This window comes from Opisthocomus hoazin, chromosome 12 (assembly GCF_030867145.1).
Source record: "Opisthocomus hoazin isolate bOpiHoa1 chromosome 12, bOpiHoa1.hap1, whole genome shotgun sequence".
Classification (NCBI taxonomy): domain Eukaryota; kingdom Metazoa; phylum Chordata; class Aves; order Opisthocomiformes; family Opisthocomidae; genus Opisthocomus; species Opisthocomus hoazin.
Genome location: NC_134425.1, coordinates 9,748,246 through 9,772,392, shown reverse-complemented (window position 1 = coordinate 9,772,392; position 24,147 = coordinate 9,748,246). Strand labels below are relative to the sequence as shown.

The window sequence follows — 24,147 nt, the reverse complement described above, 5'->3', positions numbered from 1 at the left end:
TCCCTACTCAGACTAATAAGGCTTTGTTCTTATGCAGTAATTATTCCTCACTGACCTTTGTAAGTCTGGAGCCTCTTTTATGTCACAAAACTGACATGCTTGCATCTCATCTATTAGTCACCTCCTTCGCTTGCCTATTATGCCTACTGTGCTTGGCTTTGCTTTATTTGCGGGCTATTAAGCATTCTTTGTTTCCTCCATGGCATTTATTAATACTACATTTTTTGATGTTGGCAGTCTTTTTTATGGGAAATATTATATGCCATGCCTTTCTGGGCAGATTCCTCAGCAGGGATATTCTGGCATAGTTTCACTCAGCTGAATGGCAATCTGTTAATTTAAGACATGGTCCTACATGTAGATGCTCCATACATTAATATATCCTAAGGATTTTAAATATAATTAATTGGTGAGTTGAATTGTTTTTCCCTAGAGGTGGCTTGGGGCTTTTACGGTTTTTCTTTTTGTACTTTTCTTAGGGTTCAAGTCATTGTGTTTTAAAGTAGTAAATCTAAGACTATCAGGGAAATTTCAGTATGAAAACACTGCACTGCGCGTCAGAATGGATATTTAGCATTTTCAGTGATAGGCATCAGTGGCTGTTCAAAATACATCGGGGTCTCTGGTTAACAGGAATGGAAATTTTGTGTGTGGTCAATAGAAATGAGTATGATTTTGGTGCAGCTTTGTAGCCTAACAATGCCACATTAAAACGAAGGTAAGCATAAACAGCTTAAAAAGGTTCCTGGGAACATCATAGACAATACATTCCTGTGTACATGATACTGAATTCATTGGATAAAAATAGTTCTGGCAGAAGATCAGTCGCATATGAACAGATTGTGTTTGGCTACACAGATTACTGAAAATTAGTATTGGGAAAATCATGTGGCTAAACACAATCTAACGAAACTGCTGAAGCAGGGACATGGGGCTCTCATGTCACATGTTACCATTATTTCAACCTTATCTCTATCGTTTTGTGGTCATAGTGTATAATTTGCCATTTGGATTTTGCGTACTCTGCTGTAATCTTTGAATTTTGCAGGAAATTCCAAACTATTACTGAACTATTTTTTTTTGTATGGTCAACGTATTGCAAACTATGGATTTTTAAGTAAAAACAAAGCCACTGCAGAACACGTGCATCTTTTTGCTTTCCCCCCCTCATCCTCTTCTGGACTGGAGAAAATGAGGAATGCTTCCTATTAAACTTCATTAAGTGCCTCCTTTTGTGAAGCGCGGGACCGGGCTCAGCCAATTGCTTTTACTGCCCATTCCTTTTATCACCGCAGAGTCAAACCAGCAGATGACACACCAGCTCTAGAGCTTTCCTCCATTTCCTCTGCCTTCTGCTGCCTGCGCACTTCAGTGCATCTTCAGCTGGCTGTATTTCCCACTGAAACACTTTTAATTTTTTCAGCATATTGTTGTAGAAAATCTCCTGTTCTGAAACTCGAAATGTCTTGTCCAACATAGTACAGCTTTTCTGATCTTTAGTACAAAATTAAAGTAATGGTAGGGTTGCTAAGTCGGGAATCCAAAAGTGAAAAAAACAGCAGAAGAAAGATGGCCAATGTGTCCTTAAATCTACCCATTTACATTCTAAGCCACTAACACTGTGTTTAATTGTATAAGCACACAACATTTTTTCTTCCAAAGGACCCCTACTACAGCTACTATAAATCAGTGTAATTCCCTTGTTTTTAAAGGACCTCTATTGATTTAGACCAGCTGGATTCTAAGTGCTTATCTATATGTCAATGTCTTCCTTGGCATCTCACCTTTCTTATGTCTTTTAGAAAATAAGATTGTTCACAGAGGCAATGTCTTCATATTTATTTTTGTGGGCACCAGGAGCATTGCTGATTATTTATTTGGTTTAGATAGTCCTCTTCTTGGTATCATAACACTCTGTGGGACATTTTGTCCAAAAATCACTAATTAGACTTCACAAGATTCTTTTAACCTAATGTGTGGAATCTGAGTCATGGGGCCAAGCTTCCACACGGGGAGTAGCACTTTACTCTGGAAATGGTCTTATTGATTCAAGGTGAGTAAAGGTGGCAGAACAGGCCTCTAAGTAACTTAGATTTACTCCGTGTCACATAGCTAACCCCAGGATGGTGACAGAGCTGCAAGTGATCCTCGGGAGATCGTGCTTAGCAACATTAGACGTACCGGCTCTGTTATTATCATTGGGCAGAAGCCTACACAAGTTACATTTTTAAACAATTACTGGTTTACGTTACAGAATAAAAGTGGGCTCATCTAGCAGGCTATACAATTGTGTGTACCTGTCCGAGAGGACTTCTTTCATGGCAAACTCAGTCATAGGGCACAGCGAAAAGGTACAAAAATAAAGAGAACTTACTGTGCTGGGCAGGGATTAGTATTGCATAGTTTTGTTTCAGTTAAAGGCTTCATTCTTGGGCCACAAAAGGACGAATTAACGCGTGTACGATGATCTTCTAAACAAATTGCTTTTGCTGTAACATGTCCTATGGAAGTATTAGAAAGAAACACAGTAAAATAAAAAGTTTATTCAAAATGTAAGAGAAAAAGTAACAGGGAAGAATTTTAACTAAACAAGTCCAAGCTCATCCTTGGTACAATTCCACTGACTTGAACTAAATAAAATAGGATTTAATTTGGCAACATGTTTTTAACATTAATTTCCTTCTCTGTAACACAGGTACTGTTGAAGTCAGATGAAACATTTTAGTTATAACAATTTAGTTATATATTTGCAAAATCTTCCCCCAGCAAAAATTAGTAATCCTTCACATCCTAATTCCCTGCAGAAACTAGCAATGCTTGCTTCGAGCTCTGTTCACGCGCTGGCAAACTGCAGCAAAACATTTTGCAGCTTTTGACAGTATATCTTTACAGACATCAGAATTCTGCAGGTTCCTGTACCTGAACTCTATCTAGTGTCAACATCAGGACAGATTACAGAGAAGACTACAAATGCCTTAAGAGATGAAGTGATTTTATGGATTTATCTTTGAATTGAGATGTATCATTCACCTCACACACAGTTCATTGGGCACAGCAAGTTCAACCTGGAAACATGGCTGTTTCCATCATCTTTATATCCATGCTGCAACCTTCACTGGCTTTAAAGGGACACAAGAAAAATACAGCTGTCATATTTGATGTCTGCAGTGCTCCTGGTGGGTCTTTCTTCCATAAACACTTTATTGAGATGCTGTGGAGTCTGACAACACGCTACCAAGATATTCCTGAATTTCACCTAGACTTTTTGGCCAATACAGGAGCATAAGGTGGCATTTCCTTGGTTAGCCAGTCCTATTCCTTGGTATTAAAGACAACTGCATCATATAGTGTTATTTATATGACCCAGTTCCAGTTTAAAGGCCAGTAAAATTTTAAGTCTCAGTTCTTTTTGCAGGACTTCCCACATGCCAGTTTTCTGCTTTCATTACATCCCAGAATTACTTTCACTGACAGAACATCCAGGATTTAGAAAAACAAATAGAGGATTGCACAAAGCTAATACCTAGAGGAATATGGTAATAAGAAATCCTTAGCTTATGTAGAATTTCAGATTTGACTTGGCAGAACGCAAATATACGTAAACAGTGAGAAGATCAGGGTGCAACTGTCAGTAAAGGTCTTGATAGTATTTTAGTCTTCGATTACTCTCTGCAGGTAAATTTTACTCATTATTTGGTATCCTTCTATGTTCCCAAATTACAACAACATCAAAGCACATATTTAATTCCCCCATTACTTCATCAGCAAACTATTATATGCCTACGGATCAACCTAAAGAAAAAAGACAGAGTCACTGTAAGTGACATGAATTGAGAATAGCGTGAATATTTTTTTTTACTCTAAAGGAAGTATGAAGGTACTTCATCTCTGTTCTAGGTTGTCAGATAAAAAAGGACTAGGTGTTCAGTGTAACCCCCTGTATGTATTGATACTTGTGCTTGTAAAAGTAAAAGCAGCTGAAATGTCTGAGATGCTTTAAAAAAATGAAAAAGCAGAGGATTGGCAATTGGAAAGTTACCTACCACCACCACAAGTAGCTGAGCACGCTGACTGCACTGTCACCCAGGAGTAGCTATGTTTTTTGACAGACGTCTTGTTTTCGTTGTTGGTTTTGGAAAATGTGTATTCCCAAGCAATCCCAGGATTTTTGCCTTGTAACAGGATCTATAGAGGGGTATTTGGGGTTTGGTTAAAAAAAAGGGAGAAGGGGTTAAAAAAAGAAAAGGATTCTGTCATTCTGAAGGAAGATGATACACACATAAGACATTTATACACACCATGCTTGTGAAAGAATTTTCAGGAGACTTCATTTTTTGATAAACTAAAAACCATTGAAGTAATTCCTAAACAGCAAAGTGTTTGCTTGGACTAACACCTGCAGGGCATAGAACAGAAGCGTGGGGAATACACGGTTCAGCATAACACTCCTTTAAATCAGAAGGCATTTGACTGGCTTGGTGACGCAGAAAGACCTTCCCTAGACATGAAATAGCAGCCAAAGACCTTCGGCAGTGCAGTATCAGCCGCTCCCCCCCCCCCAGCTGTGGGTGCTCGCAGCTAGCCCTTGCCGAGGGGATCCCTGCGTTCCCTGGGGCTCACTGGTGGGTGCTGGGTTTGCATGTGCCGCGCAGTGGATGGACGAAGGGTTTGGGCACGGGAGAAATTTTCTCTCATTTAGTAAGCAAAGTCCAGGCTGGCTGATCCTTCCACAGTGGCTTGTGTGAATGAAGAAGCCTTTGCTCATTAAGTAAACAGGACTCACATGCTTTACTGAAAGAAGCTTGAGCAAGGCAGTTGCGTAGCTGTGTGGGAACTGGCAATAGAGGTGATTAGAGATGGCTTCCTCAGTACGTGTGGCTGAGGGTATAAAATAAACTTTTTTTTTAACTTGTAAAAAACATTTTTCTATGCATACAGGTGATAAATTTTGTTTGGAAGACCTCAGCTGGTATTTTTCTCATGATGACTGAAGCTGATAAAGCTTCAGTCCAGAAGAGGACCTGTCCCTGGGTGTCTACAAGGAAGAAAGGACTGGAAAAAAAATCTTTTATTCATGGTTTTAGCATAATGTCTTAGAAAATTTATAGAAAGCGTGATTACTGACTATAATAACAATCTTTGTCATTTAACTCAGGGAACCTGGCTCTTGCGGGTGTACTATTTTAGTGGGGAATTATATTGCAGTTTTCATGTAGGCAACTTTCTAAAATTCACTGTATTCATTTCAAGTCTGAGTTATAATCAATGCAAGATGCATGAACATGTGACATATACCTAAATTTGGGGAGAAATTTCTATTTAACAACATTTATTTTAGAAACTATTTTTTGGCAGGGAAGTGCATTTATATTCATAATTAACAGAAAAAGCGGAAGGGTTTACAGTTACAGAGCTCTACTAAGTTTTAATTCTGCACCAGCATGGATCTGGTCATGGTAATATAAAGAGCAGGTGCAGTTAACCTCAGCTCCTAAACATGATTTTTGTTAAGCACTAGCATTTCAAGTACAATTTTAGTCTGTGTTAATGATTACCTTTCAAAATATTAATCAAATATCAGTTAAGTTCATATGATGTCTAACCTAAGTGCTTAAGCAATCCATGTGGGTACAACTGATCTCTGTATAGACTGGTTTTATAAAATAGCAACAAACTTGCATTTGTGTCATGTAAGACCAAGAAATATAACATTTTCAGATGTAGCCAAGGGTTTTAAAGTATTTTGAAAATGCACCCACTGGAAAACAGAAATTACCCATGACAGTGAAAATTCAGACCAACTTTACATGACCTCCAGCTTAATAAGGTTGAACACATGAAGGATCTGGACTGAATATTGTTTACTTTTCTAGAAGAAAGAAAAACGGATGTTCTATTTTCCATTCTTAGTAGCCAACAATTTTATTTCAGTCAGTGAACCGTAACAATGATCCAAACTGAGAGTATAGCTATTAGGACTCTTAAAGGCAAAATACTTCCAAAAGAATTGGAGAGTGCGTGCCTTCTCATTGGAAGATTCATGTTAGAAGATCCTCCAAGCACAGGTAAATTAAAGTTTTTCATGTGAAAGTTTACATCTCACCCATCCAAGCTTAATTCATGAGCACCTTAAAATACCTGTGAGAGTATGGAAGAAACAAACCTGAGGGTGATTACTGACCTCTCTATTTTAACTGAATATTCTTGATAGAAGTAGTATGACTGTGTCTGCTTTAGGGGTGGTTCATATATGTATGTGTATATCACAACTGTTGTACAAGAACAAGACTGAAATCAAACACTGAAATTAGGAAACAGAATTGAAACTGCTGGCAACATCACGCTGCCCTGCACAGATGCACTCTAAATCTCTGGATCTGGTACTCTCTTCCCAGAAAGCCCCTACCATATTCAGTGCTCACAGCGCATGGTGCTCGCTAATGAGCATATTACAAAGTTTCCGTATTTTACTTTATGCTCATTCATTAAAGTGTGGTTCTGCGCCCTATTTGCTATGCTCTATTCAAACTGTTACCAGTCTGAATTTTCAGGACTTTTTTCCTTGGCTATTCATCACTATCTGATATAAATGTTTTATAAGATTTTTTCAGTAAAGGCAAATATTTCTTCTATATAAATTTTTATTTTTAGAAAGCTGTCTGACTGCTGATAGCAAAAAGTCCAAATCTGTTAAAACAGCTGTTGCACAGTCACTCAAGTCTACCGGCATTAGAGTTTTCTAGAAAAAACAGGTTGCAATAATGTGCTTGCTCTACTGTCCTTCTCATAAGGACAAACTGAGACAAATACCCAATGTGTGAAGCTTCAGAACATGTGCTTCAGAAAAAAATAGGGTCTGTTAACCCTAATAAGAATTGAGCCCTGGTAAACTATTCTTTAATTAAAACAATTCCTTTCCTGGTTCTTCTTACAGACTAGACCTCAAAATGCTTTAATTTGCTTTTACTTATTGGAAGGTCCTATGAGTCCAAGGTATTAGCGCAGATCTCAGCATCTTAGGCAGCCAGAAACAATGCCAGAGAGTAGCTTTATTTTCTTCTTGTGTTAGAAAAGATCTGGCTAATGTATGAACAGTCACAGTCAGGTATTTTTTTCATGGTCTTATTTCATTTCATTTCATATCTTTCATGGTCCTACGAGGATGCCAAGATGTACTTTCTCCCATTTCAGTAGGTGCTCTGTGTTCCTTCAAGTGCAGAGGCTGAAATTCTATCTGGCCTTTTAGTAAGTCATGTGCTGAAAGAGGAGGAGGTTTTGTCCATACCTCAAGACTTTGTGTAAGGGTTAGCCGGCGTCTCATTTGATTCTGACAACTGTCATAAAACTGTGCTGTGTCAGTGGCCAAAAAAACAGTAAAGCTTAAAACTTTTCTAATAAAAATATTGTGAAGTATCAGACTGAACTCCTGTCTTCTGAAAGTGCTGTTCACTTTGTGATAGTAGAGGCAAGAAACAGAACGAATGCATCCTGAACAACAGAATTCAGAACACGGAAGAGGGAGGATGAGAAGATAAAAGTGGCAACCAGTTTTACTCCTGGTAGAGCAATATTCTCCTGGTGCTTCAACAGAGCAAAGGGAAAGAAGAGGCAATGATTTTGGATGAGTTAGAACAAGACATGGTAGCATCTATCACTTCAGAGAACGACCACACAATGATGTCAGGAACTCGCAGCCTCTTGCTGAGGGAGTGCCTGTGGGGTAAATCCTGTGCCCCAGGCGAGCTGGGCCATGCACGGCTACAGCCCCTGCTTGCACACTGCGAGCAGGCGCAGTTGGGATGGGCAGAGGAGGTGAACTTCCTCTCCGCTTCCTGGCCAGCAGCCGAAGCTAGAGCCCTCTCCCACCAGCAGCCTGCAAGAGGAGATGCTGGCAAAGCAAGAGCTGCATCACAGTCAGGTCTCTTTCCACCTGTATCATCCCAGCTACCTAGAAAAAGGGCAAAATCAAACTCTGGAAAAATATTGGAGACAAAATATTGCAGGGCACAACACCAGATACTTTGAAGTCCCTGGCACTCAGCTGAAAAATAGCATACAATGTATAATGTTCAACCAAGTTTTCATCAGGAATGCAATACTATTGCAAAGTTGCAGTTTTGCTAAAGTAATGAGCATATAAAAAGTTTTCTATCGTATTTTCAAACATTCATTATAAAGGCCTTCCTTAACAACCCAATAACTGAAGTCTGCATATACAGCCAAGTTATCAGACCTACAAATTTGGAAAGACCTCCAGTGCTAGTCTACTTAACTGGATGCGTTCCAGCATCTTTTCAGCCAACTGGCATTTGCTCCCAAATTTACAGCTGGCAAACAACCTCCTTAAACATTTCCAGTTCCTCAACAGAACTGTTTAATGTCTACCTTTAACACAGCAACCACCTGACTTCAGACACAACACTCAGCAGCTCTGACCGCAGGGCGCAGAGTTATAAAATTTACAGCTTCTTGAGTCTGAAAACCACAGAGTCTACGGCTGGAATCTGCCAGATATATTCTGAAGAAAAAGAACTGTGGCTTTCGCTTAGGGCACAAAATGTTAAAACAATGGATAAATTGAATTCTCCTGAGTAAAGAACCTTTTCCTTTTGCTGCTAATTTGGATTTCAAAGCTAAACCAATACATTTTCTAAACTAGATGTGCATCTGCTCCTTTGTTTGAGATTATTTTTTTTCCCCATGCCTATCTTCAGTTTCCAATACAATACTCCCTTTTGCAGGTCAAATTTTTAAAGAGCATATCAGCATCACTTTGTTATGGCTGACTCTGTGCTTTTCAGGTGTTTTGTATTATAATATGTATATGTGAAGTTATTTTCAATGCACTGAATTGAAAGAGATTAATTTACACAAGATAAACTCCTCTTTCTTCCACAATATTCTGTCCAATGTATAGGAAAGCATACTAATGCCTGGCATGTAACAAGCTGAAAAAAAGGCTCTTTATCTCTGTGACAGCCTAATAGACATTTACGGAGTGAAGCTGAGCACAGAGAGAAAGCCAGGTAAAGGAATAGCTACTGTTTACCCGTATGTGCCTCATGTATTTTCATCTTTACTCATTCTGCACATGCATAAATTACAAAGTGGGCATGACCCTGAACCTGGAATCCCAGCATATGTGGTAGCTTTGATCCGAGTCCACAACTGCATCTATGTTTGCTGGGTCACCTCCATGCTTTGTAAGCCTCTGATAATTTCTTCAGGTGTATGTACCAGAGTTAGGCTATCTGCAGTGAGCCATCAGCTACACCAGTCAGGGCAGACGCAGAAGTTTCTCTGTGTGGAGGACTGGTGTCTGGCTGTGTCATGCTTGCCAGACCTGCTGTTTTCTTCCACTGTGAATCTACATGCTGTTTGATAGATATTGTAACATCCAACACCCTAAGCCAGATTCTGATTTCTCTGTTCAATCAAGACAAATTCCATTGACTTTTATGCATTTGCTCTGGTTTCAGTAGGATAAATCTAAGCATGCAGCATACAATGCTGGTGGAAAACTGTTTACAAGCTTTAAAACAGGACCGTTGTCTTGAATGGGCAGTTATTGGATGGGATCCTTGACAGTTGCTAACACCAGGAGCTTCAAAGGGAAGTGACAGACACCTGTTTGGAAAGCACCAGCAAAGGAAGAATTACCCATTGGTTACTTAAGCCAAACCTTAAAACAAAAGGGTCTTTATCCCTTCAATATTTCTAAAGTCACTTTAAACACAATCTTAACTAAAAGCTTATGACAAACTATTGTTGTTCAAGAAAGTCCACTAAGGTCATTAAAAGGGAAAACAAATGTATCCTTGAAAGGTCCTGTATGATCTCATTTCTACTTCAGCTGTTTCAAATTTGTCTTCTGTTGTTATTGTGTCTCCATTTTTTTACTGTTCACATGCTAAATGTACAACCGTCAGGGATACTGTCCAGCTAATCTCTCCTCACTAAAGGAGAACCCTTTTATCCATTGTATTGCATCAACATCTGTATCTTATAAGCACATCTTAGCTCTCTTTTGCTTACTTTCTCTTTAGGGGAAATAAGTACAAATTTATCATCTAGTAGCTAATAATAAATGTAATGCTTTATAACTGCAACTTGGCTTTCTCCCAGTGGCAGCTAGATCATCAGTAAAGTCATTCCACCTGGCCTCCTTTCTCTTCCCCCCCCCCCCCCCCCCACCACCACTGATACAGAGGAAGTGATTTACTGGTTTTAATTAGACATATTCCTGCCTGGAAGCTCCATTCACCTTCTCTTCGCGTGAATGTCTGCCTCTTTGCAAAGCATCCTTTCCATCTATTACTTATTTCTGTCAAAATATATTTTTTCACCAAGATTTCACAATTTCTTGATTCAATATTTCACCAAATTTGAGGTAAACTTCAGTGAGGATACTGATCCTATCTTGTCCCGAAAAAGTCTACAGTGCTTTCTCAAATCCTATTTGACTTCTCAAATCAGTCAATTCTTTGTCCGTTTATTGATAGAATGGAAAACCAAATTATTACACTCTTGTGTTTTTAAGTTAGTTTATCAACCCCTGGTCATGCAATATTTTTCATGCCCACATAACAGTTCCGTTTCTGTTGCCCTTTCAGAATCTTTCCCGTCATACAAGTCAGTCATGGAGGGTGACTGAATAGTTCAGCAAATGGGTGTCACGAGTGGACCTCACAGGAGTTCTGTGTCGGCAGCGCCCTGTGACGGCAATGTCCCTTGTGCTCTGCCAGCATCTTCCGGAAAGTGTTTCCCACAGTTGATGGTGCCTACTGGCAGCCCTTATTTGCAAAGCTAGATAAATGAATGATGAATTTACTGGCTTTTTCTCCTCAAGTTAAATACTTTTCAGTTAACAGAAAACAACTGACAAGGTCTTTAATTTGAAAGTGCTGACCTTAGATTACCTATGACCAAATGACAGATAAATGAGCTGAATATATTCAACTACATTAAAAAAAGATTCCAGTATGTTTCAATTTAAGATGAGACAATTATGCTACAGAAACTGTATTTTTCTGCTATTAATTTCTGATCCAAGATTATAATTTAACTATCATATTTCTACTCCTTTGTCTGTTATTTCATCTAACCTGAATGTGACCATTTTGGAACTGCCTTCTGAATCCATGAATATTTTTCATTTCAGCTTTTATTGGTTTCTGCAAACCCACAATCACCGAAGTATCAATAACACTAACTTCAGAGGGATACAGACACACAAATTCTGAAGGGCACTGGCTTCCTGGTTTTTTGCCTTCCCTCCTTCTGTGAAATTAATTCTTGAACAATCCAGAGAGAGTTCTGATGAATTCTGAAATCTCATCATGCATTTACACTTCCAGTAGTTGTGCTCAGGAAATACTAGTCCTGCGCATTTAATTCCACATTCATCTCACAATGTTCTCCTCCTGCTCCTCAGAAAATACTTGGCCACTATAGTTTGTATTTTTTCTCCCACAACCTAGTTAAATGACAGATTCACTGCCCTTTGTCTTCTTTGGTATGACTGGTTCCCATAATGACATACATCTAATATATGTGAATATATATGTGTGTATTTATTTTTTGTGAAATTCCAGGGTAAATAAGAAAAACACTTTATCAGTCTTTTTCTTGTCTCTTCCCCATTTTTGAATAGTGTTTAGGACTGCAAAGTCTGATTAAATGGTACATGCTTAGCTGAACTATTGAAAAACCTAATAAAAAAAATACATGCATATGAACAAACTAAGATATAAATACAAATATTTCACAGAACTGCAAGGCTGAACTTGTGATATGTAAGACAATAGAGAATTGTAAGTTTTTTTTCTTATTTGGGTTTCCTCCTTGTCTCTTCATACATGCCTCAGATGTCTCTTTCAAGAAAACATCTTGCAGAACGGCTGTGTTCCGAAGGAAGGGATTGCCTTCAGCACAGACGCGCCAGACCTGCCTGAACCTGTACCTGGTGAGCGCTGGTCCCATCCATCCTCCCCTGCGACTGCTGCTCAGGGGCCGCGTGTAACCTGGACTGCCTGACGCGTGCAGGCTGCTTTGCATTCACAAACACAAGCGAAAACCCGGACCGTTTGAGTCACCACACAAATGTCTAGCAAAGCTGTGACCACAAAATTAAACACGCACAAGCTGTGTTAATCTGTCTGTCAGATCATAGTGGAATGGCAATAAATACACCTACAAAACCTTATATTTTATGCCCACCTGAATAATAAAATTTCCTTTATTTATGCCTGCAGTTTATTCAGTTTCTCAATACCTGCAGTGTGCATTTTTACAAGGGCTTGCACTGAATTCTTCTGGAAAAAAAAATAATCTAGAAAAGGGGTATTAAATTTCTTTTCAATACAACTTAATTTAAAAAATGAAGAAAAAAATATCTCAACATTACAGGAAGAAGTTGAGGTCCAGACCCTGGAAAGCCTTATCTTACTGAAAATCAACTTTATTGGATAAAAAATTGCTGGCAGGACTTTTTTTTGTATGCTGCTTTGAAAACTACAGATGAGATAAAAACAAAGCTACACAATGTGGTATGCTTAAACATTCCTTTTTTCAGCCTTCTATCAGTTTCTGGTATTTATGGTCGAAGCAGGATTTGTTTTGTTATTACTGCTGCAAGCAGATCTTCAGCAATATGTGTGTTTTCTCGTAAAAGCGTATTTCTTTAGTTTTCATTGGCACTTTTGCTGCCTGGAGTCACTGGTAAATCATAAATAATGCAGATCTCTGAACACACAAAATTTTGCCTTTTTTTCAAAATTTGTCTTGTTGAATGTTGCTTAAATTATTGAAAGGCAAAAAAATCTTAACTACAGCTCATAGAGAGATATAATTGGGGAATACGTAACTGTAACATTTCCAGTCGTTAGAATCCTTAGTTACCATTGCCAGTGGTGTAGGTATTTCAATAAAACTACAAGGGAAGTTTAAATAAGCTCTCAGAGGAGCAATAGCCTCCAGTTAAATGTTAAATCTTAATAAAACTGTTTAGCATAATTTGATAGGATGAAAATAGAAGTGTTATTTGGCATTAAATTTTTTTTCTTTAATCTTTATTCTGCAAAGTATGTGCATGATATGCAGCCAAGTCAGTCATCTTGCAGCCAATTTATTATTCATACTTAGCTCTGTAATAATACAGTTTAATCTACTTTTTGCATTATGACAAATAAGATTCCTGAGAGTTCAGTTTTAACATTTCACAGTATTTACAAGTGTGCTTGTTTCTTTGGGGTAAGGCTATTTTGGAGGTGATTTGCAGACAGGGAAGCATGTCTGTAACTTGTAGACCAAACTCTTCCTTGGACTAAAGCATTCCTATTTACATACATACCCAAATTGAAAATTCTTCAACTGAGGAAAAATGTTTGAAAAAGGCATTGCAAATTGTGATAGTAATTTGTGAAAATACGCCCATGTCAAACTGCCCTTCCTAAACACGTGTTCATCCTGAAGTACTTCAAGATGTGGTCATGGTCCGTGAACTTCAGTGGGTCTTAAACATGCGTTTAAGTACATTACTCAATCAGTATGAGTAGCAGTAAGGCTCTTTAGCATTCCAAACAAAAACTTTACTGAATAGTTGTGAAAGTTTAAACAAATCTTGAATATATTCCATGTCACAGTCTATACTTACTGGGTTTCTTAGTTTAACAGAACAAAGCTGTATAAGGGAGACGGGATGCAGAGCTCTCAGCTAACCGCTTCTGCAGAGAGCAGTTCTCAGTTATGGTGTTGCGTGGTGGGGCGAAGAACCGCAGATGGCTGCCTCAAGGACTGGTACAGCACTCACTTTCTTGCTCCCCAAGCGCACGCCAGAGAAAGCTACGCGTTTGACAGCGAGCAGACCAGAGCATTGCTGGAAGGTGCGGGAAGGAACTGAGTCCCTTCTGGGGAGGGCTCCTTCCTTCTCACAGGGAAGGATTCCTCAAAACGGACATAACAGTTGAGTTACAAAGCCAGGATTTGCTAGAGCTCTCTGACAAAGCAGGCAAACTAATGCAGCTAAGAGGGAGTAAAGACTGGCGATTTAGCCAAAAACTGATCCTCAGATGTTCTGATGCATTTTAAAAGAAAATGTAGTAAAGTAACCTAATGCAGAATGAGATTTTCCTTAGAACAGAACTATTAGTGGCCAATTTCATAACTGTAACACTGGAACAAACCATATGAGTACCAAACTTACTTTCTGCTAAATATAGTTTCAATTCAAGACATATGGCAGATAGAGTGATACAAATTTAACTGGGAGATAAACAAGTATAAACTTAATTATGTTAGATGCTATCACCAATAAAACCGAAACAACAGAAATTGCACAGGATCCTGTGTGTGGTACTTTGACCATGTGTCCCAAGGTAGATGTAAAAATGGCTACATGCGCCTGCGTTTTCAGAAGCATTATTTGATACTGTTACCATTAAGCCTTGCCGTCATGTTAGATATATTTTTTCATCACTGAATTTTATTGTATACCATTTATGAGATGTGTTTATAATCTCTATTACCATTGCGCAGCAACTGAGAAATAATGCTGTATGGTGTGTTTTAGGTACCTTCGTTTTCACTGAATTTGTGACAGTTTACTAAACTTCAGACCTTGATAAACTGATGAAAGGCCTTTCAATCTAGCATGACCACACAATTAAGTCTGAATACTATCATGACTCAATGCTATTCTTTAATCTGGCTGAGAGCTAGAGTGCAGAGCTAAAGCTGTCATTACTAATTCTTTAATAGACATCACGGGAAGAATAAACAGAAAAAAGCTTACTTCAAAGACCAACGTCTCATTAGTCGGTCCTGCTGCATATAGACTCTCGGGATGGTTAAAAGAGCGTTGATAATCAAAAACTGTTCCAGCAAAAGAGAACTTTCCTGGCCAGTCAATTGTCCAGTCTCCTGTTAGATAATACTTCTTACTGAGGTTGCGCACTGCAAGGTAGCTGGTGGAGATCTGAATTTCATGGAGCTGTATACTGCGTGCTCCTGCTGGAACAGTGACCACGGCGTAGTAGTCTGAAATGAAAGAAGCAAGCAACATTTCTGCAGTTGTCATACAGACAGAGATGGTTTATCATTTCTGAGCCAATTTGAAATTTTGCAGTTTAAAAGACATTGAAGACAGCTATTCTGATCCACCAAAGTTACCCCATTTTCACAAGGAGAAACCAGTTCTCGTTTTAACCCCCCCGTGCAGCCTGTAATCAGAGTAACTCGGAGGTATTTCAATTCCTGGAATTTTTGTTTGTGATTAAAGACAAGAAAAAGCAAGTTCACCTTAGAAAAATGCAGAGCAGACTAATGGTGGTTTCACTGGAATTGTTTTACCATGCTTTACCTGTAGTTCCCTATACCAGTGGAAGGTACTACTTCCATCATGGACAAGGTTTTTGAGGTGAGGTGCGCTGGGATGCAGAGGGCTTTTGCAGAACCCTCTATACCACTGGATCTCCCTGCTGTAACCTGTTGCACTCTGAGCGTGTGGAAATCTCAGTCATTCGACAGTCAGATGACACACCGCTGACAATCTGCAGCACGCACTGCACACAGCTGATTTTGCTGAGCATTCAGTTTAGATTATTTTTCTAGCATTGAATCTCCATATTACTATATCCTAAACAATCTCCTTGCCTATACTGTAGTATTGACATATCTTATGATCAACAGGAGATGGATCCTCAAAATACCCCCGTGGGTAAAGAAATATTATCTGCGTTTTATGCCTGCGAAACTGAGGCACAGTGAGATTATTTCACAAGAAGCCTGTGACAGTCCACCTCCCAGTGACTGGAGCATCCACTGAATCAGCTGGATAGCTTCCAGTCAACCTAATTTGAAAACGGACATGGAAATACTGTCATGTTTGGCATTACACTGTGTATGGCTTTTTATATCTTCTGCAGTCCTGTTCCAGTCAGAGCTGTTGACAGCTATTTTTTCACTTGCCTAAATACTAAAATCTCTTTTAAGAGGAAATTCACACGTAAAGGGAAAATGTGGCTTAAGAAATAAGAGGAATGCTTGCAAATTAACTAACCAAGGCTTATGCTCATAGCTTTCTTGTTACCAAGAAACAGGAGACATGTGAACTCTCCTCTCACTCTCCCTGTGATTTTCAGTTCACATCTGGACTTTCAGCCACTGCCCTAATGAGCAAGGAGTCATATATATTACATGAGTTGATGATCATGTGGAAAAGCTTTCCTTACCGTTAGCTTTGTGCTGGATCAAGTATTGGCCTTTAAAGAATTTGCACGTTGAATTATCTCCTTTACAAACTCCACAAGCATCCAGTACAGCTTTGGAACCAAGTCCATGATCACACCCTACTTGCTGCAACCAAAAGGCACAAGTGAAGGACTCAGACACAAGGGAATTTGAAGAAACAGCTGCATTTTCCATAAAGGAGTCAATTGCCCACTTAAAAAAATAGACATTAGGATTGTAAGAAACTTAATTTTATCTTACTTCACATATTCCATCAATGCAAACATCATATGTATTTGGAGAACACAGAGTTCCGTCCTTCACTTTGCTGGACATTGCAAAGAAAAAGTCAAAGTCTTCGGCTGTGCAGTACAACTTACATCTATCTTTCTCTGAGAAAAAAAAAACAAACAAAAAAACAAAAAAAACCCCACAAGACAAGAATGTATTAGCGGACCTGCAGCACAGTTTTTTAAAAAAAAAAGCACCCTGCTATTGTTTCTTTGTTTCTTCCTGCATCCTAGATGATGAGCTACAAGGACTGTTTGTGTGTGGTAACGTATTAGGACCCCAAGATGGGCAGAAATACAGCCTAATACAGTAGCTTATATTATGCCATTTTAAAAGAACACGTGGGTTTGACTGTCCATACATAGAACTAAGAATTCAAAACCAGTGTGGAAACAAGCACATTGCGTTACCTCTACTCATGTGGCCCTGATTTCAGTTCCACTGCTTCACAGTTTTAAATTTCATTTTTTATTACGAGAAATGTGAGATTGTAATAATCTTATTTAATTGTTAGTTAAAATTTGAAAATGACATAAGATGGCAGAAGTGATCAGTTCAGCTGACAGCTAGGACGGGGGCCAGATCCTCCCCTAACAAAAGTGCTTTTCCTCGAAAAAATCCCAACCATTGTCAACCAAATTTCTTCTTATACATGGCTGGTATGTTATGTTTATAAAGGGCTGATTAATTCTACATAGACAAAAACAGTCATGCAATTGTAAACATTGTCAAAATTGCTGAAATACACAATTACAAATAGTAATTGCTACAAATAAAACAGGGTAACAAGATTTTGAAGACCATGAAATTGAACTCAAAATAGTATCCTTTCATACTTAAATAAGCAGCTGGATTTTCAATAGCGCTTTCTACAGAGGCAAGGCATCTGTAGCAATTTTGAAAACCAGATCATGTTTTCAGGACTACAAATTTAGATCTTGGGGGAGATTTTGAAAAGCAGCTAAGAGAGTAAGAACAGGCATTTTGAAGGTCAGAGTCACTTGAGGACGTCTTGCTTTTGAAAATTATGCCCTTTGTCCCTCATTTTAAGCTCCTATTTCTTTTACTAAATGCAGCCTCTACCTTTAAAACCAATGTAGGCTACCTTCATTTCTGTTAAACAGGGTGCATTGCTCTCCCTCTGATACAACACCCGTTGTTACATGCTGTGAAACCATATTTCATCTTTCCTCTGTCCACTGTTCCTCTGTGGCTGTTAGGACATAGGTTTCTAAATACCCACAAAGAAAATATAAGCAAACTATGAATGAAAGTTACATGTATGTGTTTTTGTGTGTGTGTATATATATATATATATATATAAAATTATACACTTACAGTCATCGAAAGCAAATTTGTACAGGTGCTAAATGAAGCAGCTACAACGTGACATAATCCAGCCACTTTTATTCAAGCAGTAGCAATTGCAGCTACAAACAGTGCTTTCAAACTGCAGAAAATATTTGTTGTATCTGATAAAAATGAATACTGATTCAAAATATTTGCAAAATTAAGATGCATAAAGTACAAGTGTGTACGAAAGACAAGAAATAATTATTGAGACCTGAACTTTATAAAGAACTCTTAGTAAAAGACGACTTTAAAAAATGTATGCCAGTACATTGTTTGTTTTTCCAATTCTCATGGGACTTTACCAGCAGAAAAGTCAAAAGGTTGATTTATTGTTACTTTTCGAAATCTGAGAACATTCCAAAGGAAGGAAGACTCTGGTAGTGTTATTGTCGGAGCTTACATTTCCCATGCTGAAAAATCCATGGAAATTGTTTTGTTTTTACACTAACAGACATGTAATATAAAATAAAAGAGAGGGGTAGCAACAGCCAGGGAGTCATGCTAAGGACAAAGACTCAAATTCACAACCAGAATCAATTCTGCATGTTCCTACAGGCAGTATCGCATGGGAGGCCGGGTTCAACTATGCTAGAAAGCAAACACATCTCCAGTAAGCCAACTGCATTGCTATTTGCCTATATCAGGTGATATTTGCCCAAAGAATATGGATGAGTTACAGCTTACAGCTCACTTCCTGCAATTGCCTCTGACCATCAGAGCTGTGGCATAATTACCTTCCACTTTAGTATATGGCTTCCATTTGTAGTACCATCCCCGGAAAGGTTTGCTGTTGTATTCTGCACACTGCTGGGCACGGAAGTCCAAACTATTTGCTGGACATGGCTGATGATGACAAAGTTGATAAATACGACTGGAACCTTGGCAGAATTTGCCGCCATACTGTGGCCTAAAAAAACAAGAAAAAAAAAGTTCTTTTGCAAAACCTACTTTTTGTGTGATTGGCATGTTACATGTGTGTTAACAGAGAAAACGAGAGGACGTACTGTCTTAGGAGATGAGTACTTGTTATATGGGCCATTAATTTGCATGGTTTCTAAAACCAAGCAAAGCAGTTGCCATGAATTATCTCCTCAGATCACTGCAAACTCAGCAAAGATGCAACCATCTAGAGGTGAGTCATGTTTTCACTAATTTATATTTATAGGGCTATTTTGTGTTGGCTGGTTTCAACCTCGTTATATAGTTGTTTTTACTCTGCTGTAACCCAGGAATGAACATGTGCAAAGAATTACCTATTGCAATAAGAGTTAATAAAGGATAACATAACACTGATCAAACATAAACAGAATGAATAATTGCATTTGGTTGTTCAAATGTTCTGTAAATCATTTCAGAAAAAATGTGCTTTTAAACAGTCAAAGGAAACAAGGACTGTGCACAGTTGTCCTGCTTTAGGAAAATGTTGGAGTTCATAGAGAACTTCCATCATATCGCATCCACTTCAGCAAACCTTACCTGGGCATTTCCCTCAATTTTGGCCAGAATGAGAACAGCGTACTCTATTACTTTGCTAGGATCTTATGTTACCAGAATAATAGATTTTAAGTATTTGGTCTATGCACACAACTGTAAAACAGTGTAAAATGTAAGACTTGCTCTTTGTAAAGTGACTGAGAGGTGTCACAAGCTGCTCAGAAGTGTATTCACTCACTTTTGTATTCCTTATGGATCTACACAGGAATTCACTGATGGTGTCGTTGCAGTTTCACAATGCTCAGATATACACCTGCAAGTACTGAGCCAAATCTTCAAAACATGGAATTCTAAGAACTGTTTGTTCTATTACACAATTTCATGTGTCAAGTGAAAAGAAATGTAACTTGCATACATTTATATAATGATTTTTAAAAATTAGGGAACACACATACTTAGAAGGCAAGCTATGGTCTTTCAGTAGACAGCTTCCCCATACATAAAGGAAAAAAACCTGGAGCAATATAAAAGATACTGAATAAATATAAGAATAATAGTATAAAAGATACAGTTGCAACACGTATAATTTTTTTGTTTAAACCCCTAAACAGCATGTTATAACTCTCCCCCATATCAAGTATCCCATGCAACTTCTCTTGACTCGCATCTGACTGGAGTAACATGGAAACAGCTTGGTGCAACATGGATGAGAAAATCCAGGGGCTTTTTCTGCTTGCTTTATTATAAATTTTAACCCTCATACGTCTAACCCTGTAACTAAGCTGGGGCTTGGTGTTTACGTTTTGAATAAGCCTTGCATGTACACATTATATGGCTTTTCCAGAATTCTGGGCTACAAAACAGTCTTTCAAAGGAAGAGGTGGAAACCCACCTGCTACTCTATTTAAAACTGGGTTAAAGCACCAGCAAAATGTGTTGTGGGAAAACCCCCAACTTGCAGCGGCTTTTCTTGAGGTCAGCTTCTAGCTACTCTGACTCTTGGGTATAACCGCAGAGGTCTTAAAACGATGTCAGATTTTCTGTTCCAGTTGGTGGCAATGCAGTCTGTGCAGGGCAGGGAGGATATGTAGCATCAGTGAAGTCAGGGAGTGTTTATGTTGACCGTGCAATTGGTGAGAGCTTTGAGTTAAGGCAGCCAAACCACTGGGTCCTTACTCAATTCTCTATAGATTTTCTTTACAGCTTCAGCACATGTATGATTTTTGACCTCCTTCAGCCCCAGAGTACAAGTCTGCTTTAGTGTAAGGAAAAGAAGCAACCTCCTTCCAAGTAAATGCCACCAAACAAGCAATATAATAGAACTATTTATGGCTAGATCACGATTTCCAGCCAGTCTTGCATTTGAGGATGGTACAAAATTCAAAAAAACTGAGGGAGCACTGAAAGACACATTCTGTTTCCCAGCTCTGTGACAGCATTTTAATATTACAGTACACTCCCATTACTGAAACTGTTGGCCAGAGAATTACGGAAACTTCCCCACCTTTGTTTTTTACCAACAAGATCTCAGTAAGAGTTAAGTAATTCACAGGAAACTAGACGCAGATCTATGAAACTAAATTTCTGGAAAAAGACTATTATCTACACTGACACATTCATGCTTGTATCGGTGACATTTAGACCACCCGTAGATTTTGGACTGATGGCCTGCAGAGGCTCTGTTAGTACAACTGCGCTTGCAATGGAGCGCTTTGCGCAGAGGGTATTCCAGTGGTTCTGCAGTGATAGAGTGCTCCTAACACAGACATAGCCTGAGCTTTTCAGCCATCCGTGTACCTCCCAGCGCTGGCATGTATAGGTAAAGACACCTGCGTGAATAGGTGCTGTTAGAGCTGAGGCCTTGCTGAGGATAATGGAAAAGCGAGAAATTTGGTGAGAATGACCAGCACAAAAGGTCTTCAAAGAATGACTTATAAAAGGAATGTAAGTGCAAAGATGTAAATACTCCATTTCATATAAGACTCAAAATGCTACAAGACTAGCTTAAATCAATTCTGCAGTACCCTTTTAAGAACAGACTTCATGAACAATGAAAGTAAAATGGATATTCACGGCAATGTAACACAGAGAGTGAGAAATCCTGGAATTAATCTGATCAAGGAAAGTATTTTATGAATTACAAAGGGAGTTAGACTGAAATTCTGGACTCCTGTTTTTTAATGTTTTGTAATCATTTAAATTCAAGTGAGAACCTTTCTGCTCATGTTATGGCCATATTGTGGTAGTACCACAAAGCCAGACTATTTTATTCTGCATGAATTTGAAAGGTCCACAAGGCCTTTGACCGTCTTAATTTTTAATTAGTATTTTAAAAGGCATCATTACTTTGCATCAGTTTACACTGCATTGTCTGTAGCCACTGTTACAGATATTGTACACAAAAGATTAAAAAGACATGTTCAAGCAATTTTGATTTAGTCTTTTGATTGCATACTTGCCTAGAACTCCACTTGACTCTTACTGAACAATGCACCATTGTGAAGTGGGTAGGATGCAATCCCACAGATATGATTTAGGTATTAATTTAAATCTCTTGGGCACTCTTCAGGTTCTTTCCCAGCTAAACTCTTAAAGTATATAATCTCTTTCTATCTTGGAAAAGTACCTCAACTGTAAAATGTTGTGGTGTATGAAAACCAGATCCATGAAATTACTCTGTGACAATTTACAGAAACATAATGATTTTAGCAAATCTGCATAGTTCTCTGTTCTCCAGATGACCTTCATAGGTGTTTGTTAGTATGAATTCATACATAACTCCAGTGGTGATTCAGAAGCCATACCCAGAGCTGTCTGGGTGTGGTCACAAGGTCTGTCTTCAGATTGCCAAGAGAAAGGGAACTGAACTGGTTGGATATTATTTGCAAGAGGAGGATTTCACATGCAAACACAGGTAACAAGATTTTCATAAGCAGCAGCATGAATTTGCGTTCTTCACCTGTCTTTAAGCTCTCAGTAAGATGTGTCACCTTTAAAATCACTGGAAACCTAGAAATTTCCCTCAATGTTCATCAGAAGTCAGTTGCTTTGAAAAATTAACTACTTATTTAAAATCTGATTTTAGAGTCCAGTCAGTTCTTCAGATATCCACACCCCTTATACTAATCTGTTACAGAAATACAGTTTATTCTTTGTCATTCTCAAAATTTTGCTATCCAAAATCATCGATCAAGCCTTTGAACAAAATAAACATTAGCTCCCACACAACTCTGGATTAGGAAAAGTTAAATAAATATATTACATATGAAATAATATACATATTTCTACTGAAATATATAAATGTCTGAAATATATTGCAGAAGTTCAAAAAGAAAGGAATCATTATTCTTTGTTTATGTGTAGCTATAGAGGTGTACAATGAACAATGACTAGGTTATAAATCATTCCATGTGGTGTAACACTGAAAATGGATAGTATCATTTTTCTAATGATTCCCCATTTATACAAAAGGGCTATGATGGGAAATACAGCTACCTGGATATTTGTACATGGCTGTGTGGATGGCTTATTTATAATCCTGTCATTTTATCACTCTAACTCTGAGAGAGATTTACAGTATCTTCTCTTTGTTCTAACTGAATTATCACCAGTATAGTAAAATTAAATTTAGTACAAACACGATCCAGTTCTGGTATCAAGTCCTACTTGGTTACATCAAATCTGGCATTAAGTCTTTAATTAGAACAGACAGATCACTGTGCATACAAGTCTGAAATACCTATTGCTGCAGTAACAGACACCCTTCATGCTAAAAAGCTTCTGTTTGAAGACCATTTGAAATCATTATCAGTTCTAACAGTGCACCCAACTGCAACATTTCAATTACTGGACATTACTCTGTCACACAGGGAGAGTAAGGGCAGGCTATGAACAAATGCAAAGAGCAATGACATATAAACAAATTTAGCAGGCAAAACAGGGACCAAAGTAACAAGAACAAAATACACATATGACATGTAATGGAGACCCTGCATTCTCTTGCTAAATAGTTTAATAAAGGAAACTATACAAGTAATTTTATTTATCCAAATACACTGAGAAGCAACAGAAAAGACTGAAAAAAATGCTGTGCTACAGATCTGCAAAAATTGGCTTGACTGGGTTAGGGTAATAAAGACTATTTTAACTAACTCACATTTTCCTATAACATAGTATATGAAGCGTGGATATTATTACTGCAGCACTGTATAGTAAGTGTGAGGCTTCTTTACAGCCTCATATAAACTATGTCATATTTTCTCTGTTTTTTATTACTGCAGTTTAAATGCTGTTTTATTGTGTGCAATGAAGAATACATGTGTCTATGCCTGTTGAAATTGTGTAGGAAAGAAAACAGTGAAATCCTTTTTTCTAGTCAGTTGTAGTGAATTGAGTACTTGGGAAAGATGCCAGTCAGATAACACTTCGCCTCTACTTTGAAATAGTATTGTAAGGAGTAGTAGTATTTACAGTGATAAGACATTCACTGGTGGAAAATACTAGAAATATTTCATGAGTTCGCAACTTTATTCTGAGCTGTGAAGCATAAAAGAATGCAAAGAACATGACAGACATACAAAGACATCTGTCTACAACCATTTTGATACTGACTGTAAACATTTTTGGTCTATTATCCTGGATAATATGATCTCATCAGAAGTATTAATAGCTTTTAAGACCTTTTTCCCTTGCTTTTAAATTATTAGGTGTGAATATGTCTGTGTGGCATTTCATTACTTCTGCGGGTAATTGATAAACTGTAATGTCACAAAATAAATTGAGAAGCTGGGCTGTAGATGTTCTAGCACTCTAGCAGTCTTCAGACAGCCACTACTTTCTTGT

At 38.2% G+C, this 24,147-nt stretch overlaps 1 protein-coding gene across 7 annotated transcripts in view; it reads right to left on the bottom strand.

Moving 5' to 3' along the window:
• The window catches only part of ADAMTS18 (ADAM metallopeptidase with thrombospondin type 1 motif 18), a 198,226-nt gene that overhangs the window by 12,578 nt on the left and 161,501 nt on the right, over positions 1-24,147 (bottom strand). For all 7 annotated transcript variants that reach the window (XM_075433705.1, XM_075433706.1, XM_075433709.1 and 4 more), the window contains 6 exons: positions 18,606-18,778; positions 16,489-16,619; positions 16,230-16,353; positions 14,792-15,036; positions 4,044-4,185; positions 2,375-2,501 (listed from right to left, as the gene is read on the bottom strand). In XM_075433705.1, the coding sequence (XP_075289820.1) occupies positions 2,375-2,501; positions 4,044-4,185; positions 14,792-15,036; positions 16,230-16,353; positions 16,489-16,619; positions 18,606-18,778 (942 nt within the window). The remainder of the gene's footprint in view (positions 1-2,374; positions 2,502-4,043; positions 4,186-14,791; positions 15,037-16,229; positions 16,354-16,488; positions 16,620-18,605; positions 18,779-24,147) is intronic.